The sequence below is a fragment of the Brachyistius frenatus genome, unplaced genomic scaffold, assembly GCF_029030835.1.
Source record: "Brachyistius frenatus isolate BFR_SWC_R1_liver_20210118 unplaced genomic scaffold, ASM2903083v1 Contig_13, whole genome shotgun sequence".
Lineage (NCBI taxonomy): Eukaryota > Metazoa > Chordata > Actinopteri > Embiotocidae > Brachyistius > Brachyistius frenatus.
In genome coordinates this window covers 5977501-5997663 of record NW_027210612.1, presented here as the reverse complement: position 1 = coordinate 5997663, position 20163 = coordinate 5977501, and the positions used below count along the sequence as shown (strand labels likewise).

Genomic DNA, 20163 nt, shown 5'->3' with positions numbered 1-20163 from the left:
CGAAGCAATTTGATTTGGGCACAAAAGTATATATTGCAAATGAAACAATTGTTTAATTAATTGTATAAATGATCACGAGAGTAATTAATGATAAATGAATGAATGAAACCACCTCAAAAGAAGGGAATACATCTAAAACTTGCTTGTGTTGCATGCTTAGGAACATGCTTGTGATGTCCAGTGCAGCAGAGAGTCATAGTTATTAATGTGTTAAAACATGCAAATCCGACAACACTGTCCTTAAAAGCCACGTTAAACGGGAAATATTAGACGTCTGTATGACACTGTAAGCAACACTGCAGCCCACAGCAGACTGGTAAAGTCATTAGCTACAGTAGCTGTCATGAGACACTCTGTACACTAAAAATAAGGATCTAAATCTATGCCAAGATAGTAAAAGCAACATGCTGGAATCCATGTGCACATTTGTAGTATATAAATGTGACAAAATTGTATTTAACAACACAGGATCAATCCGATATTTGTGGAGGAAATATTCCAGCGAGCCAGCTCTTCCTTTGATGACATACATTTTCGAGATTGCACTGTGTAGTCGCATTGTGAGAGAAGTGTGTATGATGAGAACAAGCTCTGACACTTTATTATACCAGAAAGAATGAAAGAATATTTTGTGTAATTACACCACAGGAAGAATTTCTGTTTCTCTTTCATAACGAGCATGATAAATTACACATCATAATCAAAATTTCAGAAATGCCGCATACAACATGAAACTCATTAGTTGAGGTTGAAGCAGCTGCTCTGCTGAATGAATAGCTATTGCAATGTTAGATGAAACATCATTGATATCATTGAATTTCAAAACCAGAAAAATAAAAAGGGTGATCTACTGCTACATCTCTGAGATTCTTTTTTTTATTGGAGAATTTCTGTAGCTGCTTTGAAGGTCGGGAAGAAAAACTAGCAATAATATGAGGGCTGCTGACAGTTAAAAGCAGATCAGCGCTGGCTAATTAAAAACCAAATGTGACTCATGTAAACTGTGTCATTTACAGTCAACCAAGCTTAAAAATATTCCAACTGCCCACAAGCTCAGACAAGATCTTTCAGGCAAGTGTGCTCATTTCTCTTGTCACAGATGAGCAGGGAAAAGCTGAAAACCATTACTCTCATGCTCTCTGTCACCCGCTGTAGTCCTTAAATCACTCACTCGGCTCAAATTTGCTGTTGTCAACATTTCCACATTATCTGCTCGGCCAAGGAATTTACTGGATCCCCCTGCTGCTTTTGTGGGGTTGGACAGAAATGGCGAGGCATGTAACAGAGAGCCAATAGTGACACTTTCATATTTGATGTTTTGCTTTTGGTTTTGTTTTTTACTCCAGTGGTAACATGTAAAACAAATCTAGAAGCTTTAAGGAAATAGACAAAATGTAATATATTGGTGAAGAAAAGAGGAAAAGAAGGTTCTTGTTTGGTATTCTCACTCAATGCTGCAGGGCTCTCTTCTTCCGTGTTTCGTATTGATCTCTGAGGTTGTCCTGTTTCCATTTAGCCGCTTCTCATAATATATAACACATCTCTGATTCATACACCTCCTCTCTCTCACTTTTCAATGAGGGGACATGACACTGAGAGGGGGCCACATAAGCAACAGCAGGCGCCCGATCTGGCTATTGGTTTCATATTATTGAAACCTGACCAAATAAAGAGGGAGCAGCATCTGTCAATGACACCGAATGGAAATGTTGCGTGGGGGCCGTCACATTTTCACTAGAGCCAACCTGGTGTTTCCTACAAAGAGAGACTTACATAAAACAATGAAATAAAATCATTGAATTTGCATGATTCATCGCTTATCCAATCTGTGAATGACTACACTATCTCGGATGAAACAAAATGTGTGAGAACATTTCGCTAATTGCAACGTAGTCTGTGCAGTAAACAAAATCGCATTAATCACGCAGAGGATTCAACATCAATAAATCCCTATATTGGAGCAGCAAAGTGATCACACACACGCTCACACTCAGTTTGTTTTGTTCAAAGGCAGTAAAAATGGAATAATATCTCAAATTTGTTTAATGGATCTGCATGGAGTGTGTTTGCAAATGACTCAGTGGCTGTCCGTCATCGGCATCACATCAGTCACACACTGATCGCCTCTCCCCTGCTCATTATATCAGCTGGAAGCTGTGCTCTCACAACACAAACACGCACAATGTACACAACACACATTCTTCTAGCAACTATCAAACTGAACTGGCCCTTATGGCTCAAATCAATATCAAAATATTAGGAATTTATTTTCTTTATCAATAGATAATGTTAAATGTATGTTAAGTTACCTATTAAATTAAAAGTGATGATACAGCCTATTAAATGTACTGTTGCACATTGGATCACACAAAACTGGCTTTGCATTTCCTGCATCACATTACTGGTCTGTTAGCTAATCCTTCGTAGCCCAGAAGTGGAAAAGTTCCCAATTAGAAAAATCTGACTTCCAAATTCGGAGTATTCAGAAACAGGCAACAGAGGCCTCAGAGAGGGGAAATGGAGCTCAGGTGGTCAGAATATTTGTTGCTACATTACATCTCTTCCCGTTTTGATGTACTGCTTTTTTTAAAAACTGGTAACACAGCTGGCAAAGCAGGTAGGCTCACCAAGTCTGTCTATTTTTCAAAAGTACATTTCTTCCTTTCACCACAGATGCTGCCATGTCACGTGACATCAAACCTATTCTCAGAACACTTTTCCCAGTTGCTCACGGACACACTACAATTGTTGTTATTCATACCTTTTTAATTGCAATTTGCTTTCAACAACTGTATTCCTAGTATGTAACAACAATGTAAGTTTAAATAAATTGCTGTGATTTTAAACTGTTCACAGAAACGTCTTAGCAGCATATTCCACATCGTGATCTACATTTGTAAACACCGGATGTTACAAAGATTCATATTTGCAGCAATATGTTTACACATTAACACACCCTGTTAAGCATGGCTGTCCAGCATGGAGTCTAGTGTTTCGTTTGTCGAAAAGGTATTTAAGTGACAAGTGAACTACAGTCGAATTTCAAACCAACAAACAACCTGGAGGCAGGTTTGTCAGGAGGTGAGGACTGGGATAGAAGCAGCTGTAGCCATATTTTGTTATGAATGTGACTGTTTGGATCACACTGAGGTTGCAGACGGACAGCTGAAAAGCGGTTTGTGCTGCAGGACAGGTTTGAGAAGGTGAATTAACTGTACCCATCAGGAATTCAAGCTGATCGCATCTGCCAGCTCTGCGTGAAGGCTGTAATATTTAAAAAAAAAAAAAAAAAACTCTTAGTATCAGATAGGTGGAGTGAGTATGACTTTAAAAGATATCTGGCTTTTAAATTCGCATGCCAAAATCTTGTGAGAATCATATTCTCACAAAAGGCCACTAACACCCAGAGGAAACGTTTCATTGAAACTGTACAGAGGGCAGAGAGAGAGAGAGAGAGAGAGAGAGAGAGAGAGAGAGAGAGAGAGAGTAATACATAGACAGGGAGGGAAAGAGAGCCCTCCATGCATGCTGGCTTCTGTTCTTAATTATAGTAAAGCACTAAAGTGCCTCATTCATTTCAGCAGGGTGGGGCAGTGGCCTGTGACAAAGAAAAAAAAAAAGAAACATTTATATAATTTTCACCTCAATTTATTCAAGTGTGAGGCGCAAGGATTGAGGACACACAGCTATGCATACAAAAACAAGCACACACACACACACACACACACACACACACACACACACACGCACACGCACACACACGCACACTGGTAGTCACACTCATAAGAAGTGTCTGTAAATACAGAGAAAATTCAACTTCGCTCAGCTTAACTCCATCCCAGATGTTCTTGTGGTTGACAGAAGGGGGGGAAATGGCTGCACCACATTTTCAAAAACACACACCCATATTAAATGTTTTCAGTTGAGGAGAGTAGAGAGGAAAGAGGAGAGAGGAGAGAAGAGGAGAGGAGAGGAGAGGAGAGGAGAGGAGAGGAGAGGAGAGGAGAGGAGAGGAGAGGAGAGGAGAGGAGAGAGGAGAGGAGAGGAGAGGAGAGGAGAGGAGAGGAGAGGAGAGACAAAACAACACAAGCACTTTCTTCTAGTTGATTTATGTGATTCTATTACATTAAACATTCTTTCCCCTGAGCAGGCTCAGCTCCCTAGCAACCATCGCTCGGAGCCCTAATGTGTCTGGCACGGGGCCAGGGAAAGCTGCCTGCCTTATTGATTGCCAGATTGAAAAGTTTGCATTTAATAGGTCCTGTAATACATGAAGGAACTATTCAGAGGTGCTCCTTGTCAAAAACCCAAATTGGTTCCTTTGACTATCAAAAAACAACGGGGGCCTCATAACAGATGCGCTTTCAGAGAGCTCCAAAGGGCCCCTTTTGTGCCTGACACAAAATCATATGTCGCTTTGGCCCCTCAGAATTATCACTGTCAGGAGGAAGTCAACTTGAAACTGTGATTACTACGAGGTTCGAGGCTACGCTGTCGCTTAAGATGAGGAAGACAAGTTTGTGCCATGTCGATCCCCCTTTTGTGTAGTGATGGATTGGCCCTAAACACTGTTCGCTGTCTGGTCCCCGGCTGCATCCTGACTAATGAAAGACTACTGCTGGGTTTTGGGGGTCAATTCACTTATGGCACAGTCAATTCTGAGAGAGAAAAAAATAAATAAAAGAAACCTGCTCTGCAAAAACCTGAAATGTGCAAATACCACAGGGAGCAAATTTAATCAACTATCTTTGTTTGCAGAAATCCAGCTGCCTTCTGACTACACAAACAAGTGCAACCCCTCTCCATGTCGCTTTCCCTCTCCTCAAACGAGCATAAATGCAGTTACACCCAGGTGATGATACTCTATCTGCTATGACGGCCACTCTCATTTGTCACACAGTTCTGTCTGAAAAAAAACTCAATTGAGCAGCTGTGATCAGAGATCTCAGAGGTTGTCAGAGAAAGTGGGAATACATGGAGTTTCTTTGGCTAAGCCTGTTGTAGACAGCGTTTTCAACCTATCCTTCTCCTGCAGAATGAAATGGATGACATGTTTGGCTTTAAATGTATCTTTAATGGGACAGCAAGTTCCTATTTGAGTGAGTTCTCCTGGAAGGTTAGAGCAAGAGGGAGAGGGAGAGAGGAAAAAAAACATCTTATCAGGAGATTGGGAATTGGGTCAGGCAAGGAATTACATGCCATTCTAGATCAAAGTTGCCGTGTGTATTTCCTCAAAGAAGGGCCCCTCATTATCAACTCAGACTTATTTCTCAGGGCGTATACAGTGTAAAAGGAAACATGATTTAATATGTTTTCAGTAAAAGAATGAAGCAAGGAGGGAGGCAAAAGAATAATACTGGAGGCTATTTGGGACAGGCATTTTTCCCAATGGTAAAACTGTAATGAGAAAGAGAAGGGGGGGGTGCTGTTGGAGATGTTGGGGTGTGGGTGGTTGTGGTGGTGGTGGTGGTGGGGGGGGGGGGTTGTTGTCATTCAGCATAGCTCCATTGTGAATTCCTGTCATTATATAAGAACTTCTCTTTCTCCCTCTCGCTCTCTCTATCTCTCTATCATCTGATCTGTACGGAGGAGGAAGGCTTTAAATAAACAGCCCGTACAGTTAAGCCAACTGGAACCCTTTTCAATAATTACATCCAGCACAATACTCAATTTACATTGCATTTATTTAGCTGGAGGACTTGACAATGTGGCAAAGAAAAGAGTGACATTAGCAGCGGATGATAATAACTAGAGTGGTGCACTCCCCAAGGGGAGACGTTTTAGTCTGTGGCTTAGAGGGAGACTTTACAGATAGCAATATGTCATTAAAAACCAGTGCCATCTGTTCACATTTCTTGTTTATGTGCTGTCATGGATATAAAGCGTATTGAAGACACAAAAGCAAATCCCAGAAATGCAATCTGTAGGATTTTCTCTTGCATACTTTGCTGTGCAATTAGTTGTGTTTACATATTCAAACAGCACCACAAAAAAGACAAACAACCACTAACAATTGTTTTCCCTCCACAAGCCCTAATGATCTCTGTTTGAAGTTCCCAAGCTCAGTTGTACACAAACTGTTTTCACACGACTCCTGTCTTTTCCAAGTGACACACAGTATCTGACTAAACAAGCAGGTAATTTCTGACAAACTACAGCCAGCTTGGCTTTAAACTAATTTATTCCAAATTACAGAACAGGACCTCTGATGTGGCAAACTCCCGTCCTCCGCTTTACCAACAGAGCGGTAATCACTGTAATGCAGCACATACAGTGTTTGTCGCTGCTTGTCTCACATTGCACAGGAAAGATAAGAACTTCAGTGGAAAATATCTACTGACTGCGATAACAAGTTTGTGTGAGCTGGTCATTCAAGCCAGAACACTTCTTATTTTTCTCGGTAATATAACTGTTTTTATTGCCACTCACAATGAGAGTAGTCTAATATGAGCTGACAATCACAGACACTTTAGTTTATGTAGATTTTCTATTTATTCTGACTGTTTTTTTTTATTATTATTTGTATTTTGTGAAACCTGAAGACTGTGCATAATAGCATAGTGTCATGACACGAAATGAAAACAACATGAATCAGATAAATTGTTTGGCAGAGGCCTCTAATGTCTCAGAACATGCCAGCCATTAGACAGAATTTGCTCCTCATGAAAGTCAAACACAGCTGCTCTTCTTTCTCACATTCGGTGATTATCTTTATTAAGATCAATCAAAGTTCATACCTACGCTGGAACACGCTGGCTCTGTGACTATGCTATTGTTAACTTCAGATAACACGACCTCGACACACTGAATGAAACAACAGCTTGCCCTGAGTTATGGCTGACGGGAAAATCAGGGGAAAAAAAAACATGACTGGCTGAATGCCTCTCATTTTGCCAAGTGCTCCTCAGGCCCCCACATAACAAGGAAATGGACTGACAGGTTGAGAAAGAGGACAGAGAGGCATCAATGATCTATTGTTTGCAGCAAGGGCGCTGCATCCAACTCCTCTGGCATGTCAATATATCAAAGACACCAAAATAAATGACACCATCTGCCACAAGATATTTTACAGATACAAATTACGTCATTTGTAGTTCTTTGGCTTAATAAAAGCATTAAGAGCAGTTATGTACCCAAGCAAGTATGTGTGAACAGAGAGCACACACACACACACTCAAACACACACACACACACACACACACACACACACACACACACACACACACACACACACACACACACACACACACACACACACACACACACACACACTGTTCCCACCGAAGGTCTGGAATCTGTCAAAGCCCCCATTGCAATTACCTTTCAATGTGGGAAAAACGCATTACGTCTGTGCTGTGAAATGAACGCTGTTATTTCTACAGGGCTAAAAGCCTATCTTCTACACTGTGTACAGCAGTATATATCCTGCAGCCTGGCTCTGTGCCTCTGCTCAGTTCTCCCTTACAGATTATGAAAGATATTAAGTGGATGTTGAGAAGCTGATCTGCAATCAGCAACGAAAGCTATTTTTACCTTGGCACAGGTCTGACTGAAAGTGTTTCTCCAACACTGCAACGCCACAGTAGAATTAAATGGGTATTTAATGTTCACAGCCTAACATGCTGTAGGAGCTGAGTTATTATGATCAACGTGCACAGTTCAATCGTATTAAATCATGTAACTACAATGCCTGAGCCAAGATTGAAGTCTGTGGTCCTGTCATGAGACAGAATGGGATCTTTTACTCTCACACTAAGTTGGAAACTCACAATAAAATGTGTGTTTAGGTTTAGACATCAGACTGAACCGTACAGACAGTAACAATAACAGAAAAGCAGCCTATGAGAAGTCACTGAGGAAATCTATTGTTTATTATTGACATCAGTATCAAATTAAACGTGTCTCCACTTTGTATAGTAGGTTTATTCGTCCAAGATAATGTAGTAATCTGAATTATGTTCATGTGACTTGATCAGAAATAGCTGAGGCTGACGATATCCGGTCATGGAAGAAGCATTAATTTAAGTAAAAATAAGCGGCAGTGGCATGGAACCAAGTAGATTTACTAAAGTATTGTACTTCAGAATAACTTGAAGGTATTTGTACTTCACAAGAGTATTTTCATTTTATGCAACTTTACACTTTACTCCACTCAGAGGCAAATATTATTCTTTGTTCTCCACTACATTTGTCTGACAACTATAGTTAGTTTGTATTTTGATTTTGAATTAGAATTTTTCTGATGAACTGGAAGATTAAGTGTTTATTTATGGCTTGAGAAAATTCTCCCACTTCTTAAGATAAATAAATTGGAAAAACCCTCTTGGATTAGCTGGAAAATGTATCGTCACATGACAGAAAACAGAACTTGTTGACTTTTTTTTAGATTTGTGGTTCTCACAGGAAGCGACTTTTACTGCACAATGAGTACGTCTACCTTTAAAACTTTAAATACATTTAGCAACTAATACATAAATACTTTTATTCAAGTAAGGTTTTGAATGCAGCATTTTAACTTGCAGTGGAGTATTTTTAGAGTGTGACATTTGTATATTTTATTAAGTGAAGGATCTGAACACTTGTTCCACTGCCAAGAAGGAAATGTAAAAACAATCCATCAAAAGTCCTTTAACTAATGCCACTTAAATAACAACTGCCAGGGCATACTTAAAGCAGAATATTATAAGATCATACTCTTAAAGTTATTGGATTATTAATACACCAATATCTAAAAAGCATTTTGTTGTTGTAGCTGGCAATAATTCATAAACTAATCAAATATTCTGTCTCAACTAAATGGAGTAGAATTATCAAGAAGCATGAAACCTAAAAACTCAAAGTACAAATACCTGAACTGAAGTAAATCAGTTACATTCCCTCACTGTTCATATTCATTCATGTTATTCCATGCTGTGCACCCTTGTTGTTGATTTGACTTTCAAGTCCTTCTAATAGGCACAACAGGGCGTCCAGGGGAGGACAGTTTTACTTGCGTTCATAAAGGAGATGGACTGGCATGCTCATAAAATATGCAAAGTTATAATTGTACGGTCTGTGATGTTGAGATTGCCTACTGAGCAGCATAAAATCCATATCTATCTGTGTGAAGGCAGAATGTGAGGCTGCCATGCATAAAGAAACATATCAGGGGGAGATGAACAATAACTCTTGAGCTGAAATATTAATGTTGCTGTAATCCTTTAAATGAGCATCATATTTTGACTGATATAGAAATCTCTCCAAAAAGCCTGCTGGTTGGATAACACTTAGGTATGAGTCAGACTACTGGAACAGGCAATTTGTTTAAGAGAAGAAAACAAATGTTCCTAAATTAACAGTCTTAGATAAAACCTCGAGATTTTAAAGCTTTTCATAACAACAGAATCAATAGAAGAAAATGCAATAAATAATAAATCTATAAGGGATTCAGAGGCAGAAGAGCTGGTGGATTATGAAAGCAAGTCACTACATTTCTGTCTATTTAAGATGCCTGGCAGAGGTCACATCAATAGCATCTCTGTTGTTCCAGACCTGACTAATGGAGAGAAGAGACACAACTGTTGTTTCAGACCTCCCTAATGGAGAGACGGAGCTCTTCATTTCCTCTGAGGCCATTCTCATTGTTTAACCATCCACCAGCCTGCAGCCCCCCACGCCCCACCACCACCACCACCACCACCACCCACTACCCACCCCACCCCTCCCTAACACAAGTCGAAAAACACATTATGTGACATTCCAGAAATAAAATAACACGAATTATTGATGACCATAACCATCCAAAGAAGCTGAATTTGATTACGATGTGAGCCATAACAGGATATGGCTCCTGTGTTGGGTGGTCTCTTTCCCTCTCTCTCTCTTCCCCCTCTCTCTCTCTCTCTCTCTCTCTCTCTCTCTCTCTCTCTCTCTCTCTCTCTCTCTCTCTCTCTCTCTCACAGGGTGTCTTTCTCTCTCCCATTCAAATTCGAGGCATGCTCAAACATCTAATAGATTTTTCCACCCCGGCACACAATTTACTGCTTACAGATTTAGAATTCTCTGGCTTCCGGCCAGGCCACAGTCAGAAGGGAATTAATGATATGAGCACATCAGTGAGGAAAAACAGCTTGTGATTCTCTCTCCTACAGGTCTGAGCATAATGAAGAAGATACTGCCATAAACCCAGTAAAAAGGGAAAAAATAAAGCATACCAGAGGAGGACAGAAAAGGGGAGGGAGTGAGAGAGGCACATAATCAATACAAACACTCCATTAAATTACTTCAAAAAAGGGATTTTGTACAGTTTCTCAAATTAGTTCCACGTAAAAAGCAGAAGGGGAAGCAAATATGTTTGAGGGGCGGAAAGCAAACAAGTGCAAACGATACAATCTGCCACATACTCTGAACGGAGGAGTACAGCGGTAGTGTGTCTTACAAAAGCACGGCATTCTTTCTCCGTCAGAGTCACAACATACTATTACTCTTGTAACACAACAACCCCGTTGTCTTTATCTTTTCCAGGAAGCCGCTTCACTCCTTCCCACGTCGCAGTCGAAATATAAAACAGTTCCACGTGTGATAGTGACTCAAAGTCCCAAATATTGTTCTGTATTGTCACCAAGACAAATCAACCATGAGGAGACAGCATCTGTCTGTTTCCTTATCACAAGTTCCTACCCACATAAACATTCAGTGACGCTCTGAAAAGGGACAGAATCTATCCTCTACATCAAATTGAAATGTTCCGACTGAAATATTGTCAGGATATCAGCTCGGGTATATGTGCCAAGCCTGGCATACAGATCAGATGTTGCATCAGAGAGAAATACAGTGGTTCTATCCCCGAGCGGGCGAGGCTGTTAAAGAATCTTGAAACAGCAGCTACGTGCCTCGCTGGACTATTGTGCCTTCAAGCTCAATCAATATAAGTGACAAAAAAGTGACAAAACTAAATGTACTCAACAAAGGTCAGCATTTACACTTAAAAGCTGCAGTGTGCCGTTGGTGTACACTATGATTGCCCATGATTGTGTGATGCAACACACAAAGAAAAAAAAAAAGGGGGCACTCAAAGTTCTCGTCTTTTTTAGAAAGAATGTATTTTTTTGTGTTGCTGTCTGTCTGCTGCAGCTCAACACAGAAACAACATCCAGGAAACAAAGAACTAAAATAATGAGAAGATACAACAGCCCGACTGATACTGGAATACTAATATCAGGAGGGGGAAGGAAATGCATACAGGCCTATTGATATATCAACCGATTTGTTTTTATAAATATGCTGCAGGTAAATTATTTACAGAAATTTCTTTTGCAATGATCCCTAAAATGTGGCTATAAAACTATTTTCATACCTGTGACAAAGATATAATAAAGGCAGGATATTTTACAGTTTATAGTGCATTGAAACAGTAAACTTCACTGGGAATTTATTGATTATAACTAACTATAAAGCACAAACACACAAATATAACAACTACTAATTTACACCACGCCAACATATACGCCGGTACCGTTATATCTGTAATAGGCCAATAAAATTGTCCAGATGATATATTAATTGAGAAGATACTCACTTAATAGAATTAACTCACAATGCAAAAGCTACATATTAGTTTGAGGTAATAAAAACATTAACCCATCCTTTAAATTGGCAATAAGAAGTTGCAGTTTGAAGTATCATTTCCTGTTTGTATAAACTGGTCAAACATGTTTATTTTTTGCACACTACGTTCAAAACTAGTCTACTGTGAATCACATAGAGCAGCACATCCTGTATATAAGGCAGGAATTAAAGAACTGCCTATAATGTGAGTATTATACAGATTAGTTTGCAGTAAAGGTCAGCCATTTATTGTATCATTTGGTGGTTTGATCCCTGACATCTTTTGTTCATATCGTACCCTTGAGCAAATCGCTGCACTACAAATTGCTCCTTGTGAATATGTAAGTCCATTTTAGACAAATGAATATAGCCTGAAATGTACCGCATGCATGGTGATGAAGGTCAGTTATTATGGGTTATTGGGGGGCGGGGAGGGATCCATAAATTAATTCATTTAAGCACACAATTCACAACAAAGTGCACTTTGATTCAAATTTCTGTCGTGAAATTTGACTCTGGACATTGATGGAGGTTTTGGATGGGGAGCATCAATCAGAGTGAACTATTTGCAGCTTTTCATACAGCAAAGAGCTGCATGACAAACATGTATTTCCTTGAATAATAATAATAACAAGTGACCTTCATTTTCGTCGCTAACTGAATACCCCATGAAAATGTTAATGTTTTGGGATATATAATCCATCATGCACACTCAACCTTTCCAAGATCCACTATATGAGTTGTGGGTCAAACACTAGAATTACAACATATTTTAAGCAGCCCTTCAGGAAGCATATATTTATCAGAGATAATTAAAAAAAAATATATATATATATAGCCGATAATATTATTTTAATGTTTTTATCATTCATTTTTCAAAAGTTGAAGCAGCACAAAAATAGTATTAAAAAGTCAAAGAGGTGGGCGAACTATTACGCAATTCACTGTATGTTTTTTCTTGCCAGCATGGCTCATCGCTCTCAGTGTTTTCTCAGAGGACCCTGATCCTGGTCGCTCCGAGGGATGAACCAGCTACAGATGATACTCAAGGTGGGGGCAGGTGTCATGAACACCATCTATGTTCTTTGAATGCAGGAGTCACAAGCTATGACTTTGTGTAATCCCCCGCGTCATTTCAACTCACAATCTCCTCACTGGCTTCCGCACTGAGGGCTTGAATTGAAGACAGACAGGACAGAAATCCTATTGAGCTATTTTGTGAGCAAGAGCCATCCTTTCTGTTTTTGTTGTTTTTTTAATTTTTTATTATTTTCTTTCTGCAACTCTCTGTTTCTCCTGGCACAAGCCAACAAACTGTATCAGCAGATACAGCTCTCAAACGCGCGGCCTCGTACTATACGACCAGAAACCAATTTCGTCAGGCAGCAATGAAAAAAAAGAAAAGAAAAAAAGAATCAGGCCAGTCCTCTGGGGAGAGATAGAGGGGCAGAATGTAAACTTCCCTGGCAAGCCATCCCTGGTGGATTGAACTGTAAAAAGAAGCACTAATACTCACTCCAATAGCCTACATGATAAACTGACTGAACAGTTTGCATTACCTGATTAAGTGAATTACATTACAGATTACATAAGGACTGCAAAATACCATACATCACTCTCGGTAGCACAGTGTTATCTTTGTGCCTTAGAATTTATGGGAAACGTATGCAATCCCATTAAATTTGTATGTTTCATGTAATTAAATGTCCTTTGTGGACCACTAAAGGGCTAATAACTGAGTTTTTAACTACTGGGGATCATTGAAAAAACAATAAACCGTGCATAAAATAGTAGTTCAACACTTTACAGCGCGATGCTACGTTTTCCTCTGTTTTCAGTTTATATCTTAGGCTAAGCTAACTAGCTGCAGTAGCGTCACATTTAGCATGACGATATTATTGATCTTCTCATCTAATTAAGGAAGTATTTAAGCATATATCTCAAAATGTCTAAGTAGTCCCTTAACAGAAGGATTTTAACTTCTTAAACTTTACAAAACAAATCTTTTTTATATACATTATTAAAGGACTCAATGTTATTCCATTTCTGCCACTCTTGGAAAGCCCTTTGTCATGAGGCCTGACTACAGCTGGAATTTGAATTATGACACCAATCGTTTCTCTGCCTCAGAAGCTTTTATTTGAGCCATCAGTGGTGCAGTACTGCAGCGAAGGTCACCTGTTTCTAATTAATTACTTGACTTTATGCAGGAATCTTTTGGTTTCAGTTTTTATACTTTTCTGACAACAAGATGCAGAGTTTTGTTACCTTGCAAACCCTAATGCCTCGTGTAATACAGATCACGAAAAAACAACAATTGTCATCCGTCTGTTTGAGACACATTTGTCTTTGTATTTTTCACATTTGTGAGACACAAGTACATAATAGTGTGCTTCATTCACATTGGCAGCATGCCAGGAAAAGTTAGGATATACACTTGGAAAAAAAAAGAGAAGCAGTTTCCCTCGATAACAATGGCACATTTTATTGCTCTTTAGCTCACAATGGTTTTCTGTGTAGCTTGTGGTATTGCTGCAGTATCCTGTTATGGGGAACAGTCCAATTCTTCTGACATAGTTACACATCAGCCTGAGAATAACAATCAGCAAATACATCATTCAAGCAATACAGCGAGCAGCCGCTGCGGGCTAAAACTATCACAAAAAAAACAAACTTAGCACTGTATCTGTCATAAAAGAGTCAGTTTAGTCAAATCGCCATCATATTACACAGAATTACGGACATTCAGCTACAGGACCCTTTAATGCTATATCTGATCTGCAGCTGCTGTGGTATGAATATTTCATTTTGGCATCGAGCAGCATTGCAGTGGCATATTTCATATTTCTATCCAAACCCCTTGCTCAGTAACGTTCATTTGCCTTGATGAATAAGTGATCTCTCTCACTCTCTCCCAAATTCCCTGCCCCTCTCATATTGTTAGACTGTCAACAACTGACACGCGCCAAAGATGTAGTGAACAAACAAACATAAGTGAGTGCACACCACTGATTGTCGGTGTGTAGCACGTGTGTACGGATGTGTGTGTGTGTATATGTGTGTGTCAAAGTCTGTGTGTGTGTGTGTGTGTCTCTGGTGCCCTGCCAGAGTCTGAGCCCGTTCTGCTGAGTGGGCAGATTCTCTGGCGTAGTGTCCCATCGGAGTGACAAGTGCATTTAGAAACAGCCTGATGGAGTCATTAACGGCAGCGCTGCTCATTAGCAACACGCGTGCACACACGCACACACTCAGCCGCTCAGTAACAATAGCGTTATCGTGAGGTTATTGCACCGAAAACAGTTAAATCTATAAAATCTAAACCGTACAGCGCATTTGTAGAAAGTCAAGATATGGAACATAATACCATTTAAGAAGTCCGTTGCCATGTCTATTTATGAATGCAAGCAATCACACCCACACCCACAAGCGCATTCACACAATATTGATTACTGGAATAACAACAAAGCATTCATCATTGATCTTCTTGTCCTTTTTGCGTATGAGATTCGAGCAATGTCGAGTAATCAAGGGCATTAATTACAGCATCACACAGAAACACACACGCACACAAAAACAGCCTCTCTTCCCGGAAGAAAACACCACAAGACTCATCAATAAATCACCATTTTCTACAGAAATTGTCACATAATTTTAAGCCTGTAGCAGTTTCACTTCCGCCTAGGCTTTAGGGGGGAAAAAAAACATGATTTGCACTGGAGCTAAAATTGTGGTTTAAATCAGCAGGATAACCCGACAAGCGGCACTGCAATTGTACTGGTATTTTTAGCATGTTTGCTATGCTATCTAATACCAGTATAATCAGCATTAGGCATTACATCACAGCCATGTGAGAGAGAGAGGAAAATAAGTGGGAAACAGCTTCAAAGGGAACATAATGTTCTTACTGATTATTAGACTCAAATGCCAGAGTTTCCTATTTGCATCGCATGAGTCATCCACAGAGACATCCAGCTTTATGTTGGGCCTGATTCATGGTTAATGCTGTAGTGAGAACCCAAGAGCCCGGTTCAAGAATTGAGCATTCACTGACGCTTAATGGCATAGTGTACATGATGAATACACCAGACAACCATTCAGGCACGCACAGCAATGATCCTTAAAGCTGCGGAGCTACACAGCCAATTATGATCTGAACTGATGGATAAGACGGTATCAGAGGTGCTTTAGACAGTTTGATGTGACTCAATTATTTAAAGACGCTGCCAGTTGAATTATGTGATTTTTGCAATGCTGTCTTTGTTGTTGTCACACTCAGAAAACAGAGCTGTTACACTGTAAGATGGTAATGTGCTGGCAAACACACTGCCATTACCTCTAGCCTGCCTCTATTAGTGTGATTCTCAGCTCATTATATCGGGAGTAATTCCAACTACATACTGATGAATTACTCCAGTCAAAACAACACTTGTTAAACCAACCAAAGGACAATAAACGTAAGATGATTTATGGCGAACACAGGACACAAATACATAAACATTCAACACAACAGCCCGGAGAAAATTGAAACACTGCAGTAACCTTTGGAAATGTACGGGGAAAAAAAGAAAAAAAAGAAATTGAGTTTTCTCCTTGCGCTCACCTAGCTGTGCTCTCTCCCTCTGGACATCCTTGAAGTTGAGTCCGCTGGTCAGGGTGCTCTCCCTGTAGCGGTGCAGGGCCTCCCGCCTCCCGTTGGTCCCCAGCTCCCGGAGCACGGAAGGTTTCAGAGGCTCGGCCTTCAGACCGTTGGCCCATCCTGAGAAGTCTGGTACCGTCCACTTCACCAGGTCCTCCAGCCGTACAATCACCTTCTCAGATACAGCAATCACCTCGTGCTGAAAAGAGGCCAGGCAGAATCAGGAGAACACGAGGAGTTACATAAATGCAGCTGTGAAAAGTTAATGCTTCATTTACTTCCACCACAGTTTCATGACTCCGAAATGTGTTTTGAACAGACACATAAACATTTCAAAACAGCACATCTCCAAGTATTCAGACATGCTATTCTTCCAGTAATAACTGAGATTGACAGTAAACAACTCTGGTCTGTGAATAATTACACAACTAATTTGGATTTAATAGATTAGAAAAAAACACCAAACAAACTAACAAAAAAAAAAAGGACAATTACTCCCGACAAAACAGCACATAAGAAAACAATAAAACTTCTGAGAGAGTATTTTTTACAGAGAACTAAAAGGTGTAGGCTACAAAACTTACGGTACCTACCATTTCTTTTGACATCTCAAGTCACATCAGACCATTATACACTATAAATACTTTATTCGTATTCAGATCCAAATATATATACAATACTCCCATACAAGTGAAAGTCCTGGTAAAAGTACACAACTAATATCATCCAAAAGTATTTAAATGATCAAAAGTAAAAGCAATAATTACACATAATAGTCATATTATTAAAGATATATGGTTGTGATATTACAGTATGAAATAGGATACAGCTTATGTAAACAGCATTTTATTGTTCGTCAATATTGAGCAAATATTTGAGACAATATACTGTGTATACTACTGTGTTGATTAATAGTACTATACTGCATCAAATCATATGATAACTAAGTCACAGCGGACTTTAACTAAGATGAAAATAATCAAAGCCAAAGGCTGGTTAAAAAACAGTATTAAAATTGGAATCCAAATCAAAGCTAGCAGAGTAAACAGGACCAACAACAGAACGTCCTTATTTATCAGCTAAATTGGTATGTGCATCAAGTAGCGTTACGGCTGTGGATGCACATTAATGTAAGTAAATTACAGCAGCATGAATATGGATGATGCGGATGATTGCTGAATTGAATTTATGCCAGGAGTTAAATCAATGTCAACGAGGACGTAGGTGTTTTAGACTTTTTGATTAGCGTTTAGGAAGTCGGGCTCCTGATATTCACCATGAATGTTGAGATTTTACGCTTTTAAATAGCAAGTCACACTCAGTGGCTTTGATTGCACCTTCAAAGTGCAGAAGAGCGGATGAAATGTAATTTGTCGCGGTGAGAGTGTAATGAATGAACAGGAAAAAGCTGTGTGCCAGAGGTCTCTCTGACGCACAATAAAACCAACGTGGCACTGTCGGGAAACTATAAATGTAAATCTATAGCACTGATGTGCATAGTTGACACAGAGGTAAGGTCTTGTGCACATGCTTTAGTCTGTTCAGTTGGCTTACTTAATAAGATTTGTTCTCCCTTCAGTGCTGCAATCCTTTTTTTTTTTTTTCTAAGGTTGATTCAGGCCCTTTTAATAACTCTCGTACTACAAGTCCAGTGGAGAGGGAAGGAAGCGGGGATGCTTAAATGTGTTTCCATTTGAAGGGCTAATGGCTGAAGTGCTTGTTACCAACAGAATAGAGAGCTGTGCTGTAAGATGGCTATTACAGAAACAGGGAAATCTGGAGGACAGATGTGTACAGGCAGAAACGCAGACACACTGAGTGGGTCTCTGATGTTTACCTTAGTTATCTCCAATTTACCAGGCATCTGACTGCCTGTATGCACCCCCCCCCCTCCCATGAGCTTATATATTACTGGCATTAAAATAACGCTCATTTATGTCATATTGACATATTTATGTGTGTAAGTAGAGGCTAGACGTTATAAAGGTGCACTTAAACAATCCAATAAAAATCCAACTCTGCGGCAAATCCTGCCTTTGTGAAGCTTTAAATGTTAAGATTAGCCTTTTACGGCATTTTAAGCTGCATGTTTGAACAGATTATTTCAAAGTGTTTCTGTTATTTTGTCACCACATCCTCAAAACAAACTCATGACTTTTCAACGTTTCAGATTCTCCCCGAGTGCTCTGTCTATACAATTACCCATATTCAGTTCTCACATCATCTGCAACTACAGGCATATCAAATCCCAACCAGTTGGAGACAGTATTTCCTTATAAAGGAAAAGCCTGCAAGGGATAGCTTGATATAGCTGTGCCTCCCTCACTAAGTAGAAACATCAAACATGGGTTTTCGGTCTTCTTATAATGAGCTGTCTTCAGCTGTCAAGTAGTGGCGGGTGGTTGTAACCGGCTTTCCATGCAATGAAAAACTGACTGCTGTTTCTGCTTTCAGAAAAGCAGGCCATTTCAATAATGCAGAGGAACAGTAAATAGCATTCAGCCTCCAGCCAAAAACCACATTGTACTGTATCTCCACAGCATTGTCTACTGTACTTTGATGCAATCTGTTGACTGTACATAGAGAAACAATACCATAAGATAATTCGGTCGAGTCCCTTCAAAGCAACAAAACAATGCGCTGAATGTTCTGCTGGTGATGCACAGGATGAGTCAAACAGCAATCCTTCAAGTATTCCAATAACACACCAGAGCATACACACAGCAAACCTTAAAAGCACACAGCCATTCCCTCTATATTAATCAGTTGAATGACACAGTGCCTTGTGTGAGTGTCAACAGATCCTGTTTGGGGACTTGTTCAGCTTGAGAGCAAAACACAACAGGTGAGCGCAATTCAGCAGCTGTCAACACAGTCCAGAATATAATCAGTCTATGAACAGAGGCACAGCTCTGAAAACAGGCTACATCCATTAACTTTGCCATAGACTGTTTTTCTTTGCCTTTTCTTTTTGCTTTACCAGCCAACTTAACGTCAGCCAAAGATTGCGAGCTGGAGCAGGAAGATGAATATTGGCTTGTGGTTTGCATAAGTCATGAGATTTGGTTGAGAAACGTGCAGTCAAATACTGTAAAATTAATAAATGGGCTGTGTTTCTGTGTAAAGGGTTTCTCAGAAGCAGCCAGCCGCAGTCAATTATTGAGAAACGATCACAACAGCATTGCACCAACCTGGTTTGCCACTACATTGAGAAAAATGCAGTGCGGCCAAACACCCAGAACCCAAGCAGATGTCTGGGTCAAACACTCAGGTAGGCTGGAAAGAGCAGAAATTATTCAAATTTAAGAAGCTGGACCAGTGAATGTTTGAGATCCAAGAGACAGAAAATTACTGTTTTGATAGCTGCTGATCAACAGTGACAGATATCCTCTGGTTGTGCTTTCTTAAATGTGAGTGTTTTCTACTGAATATCTTTGGGATTTGGACTGTAGGTTGGGCAAAACAAGAAATTTAAAAGCATCAACATGGGAATTGGATAGACCAAAGGTTCCCGAACCAAACTGAATTTACCAACACATACCAACAGTTTTTTACATGAAATAAAATTGACATATTTAACCACGCAGTAGCCTCAGCAGGGCTAAATAACAAACAACAACATTTATTGGTAGACGTGGCATCACTCTGCAGCTAAAATTAGATAGGCGTCGTCTGATCTGTCAGGTCCAGTGTTGTCACCTGCTTATAAACAGTTTTTAGGACTTTGTAGTAATTTCAAAATTCCATTAATGCTGATTAATAAAAACATCAACATCATCAAGCTAATGTTAGCTTAATCCTACGTCAAAAAGTCCCCAAGCGGGGGCAAATTTTATTTCAAAATTATTTAAATCAACTAATTAATTCCTTCATCATAATGTGATGTCTATGTGTAATGACGGTTGTCTGTAATAAAAAATTCGAGTATGTAAGTTGGAGTG

At 39.7% G+C, this 20163-nt stretch overlaps 1 protein-coding gene across 1 annotated transcript in view; it reads right to left on the bottom strand.

The window, feature by feature from the left end:
- Positions 1-20163, bottom strand: part of arid5b (AT-rich interaction domain 5B) — a 77536-nt gene that overhangs the window by 50059 nt on the left and 7314 nt on the right. The window contains exon 3 of the mRNA XM_069692940.1: positions 16187-16421. Coding sequence (XP_069549041.1) covers positions 16187-16421 — 235 coding nt within the window. The remainder of the gene's footprint in view (positions 1-16186; positions 16422-20163) is intronic.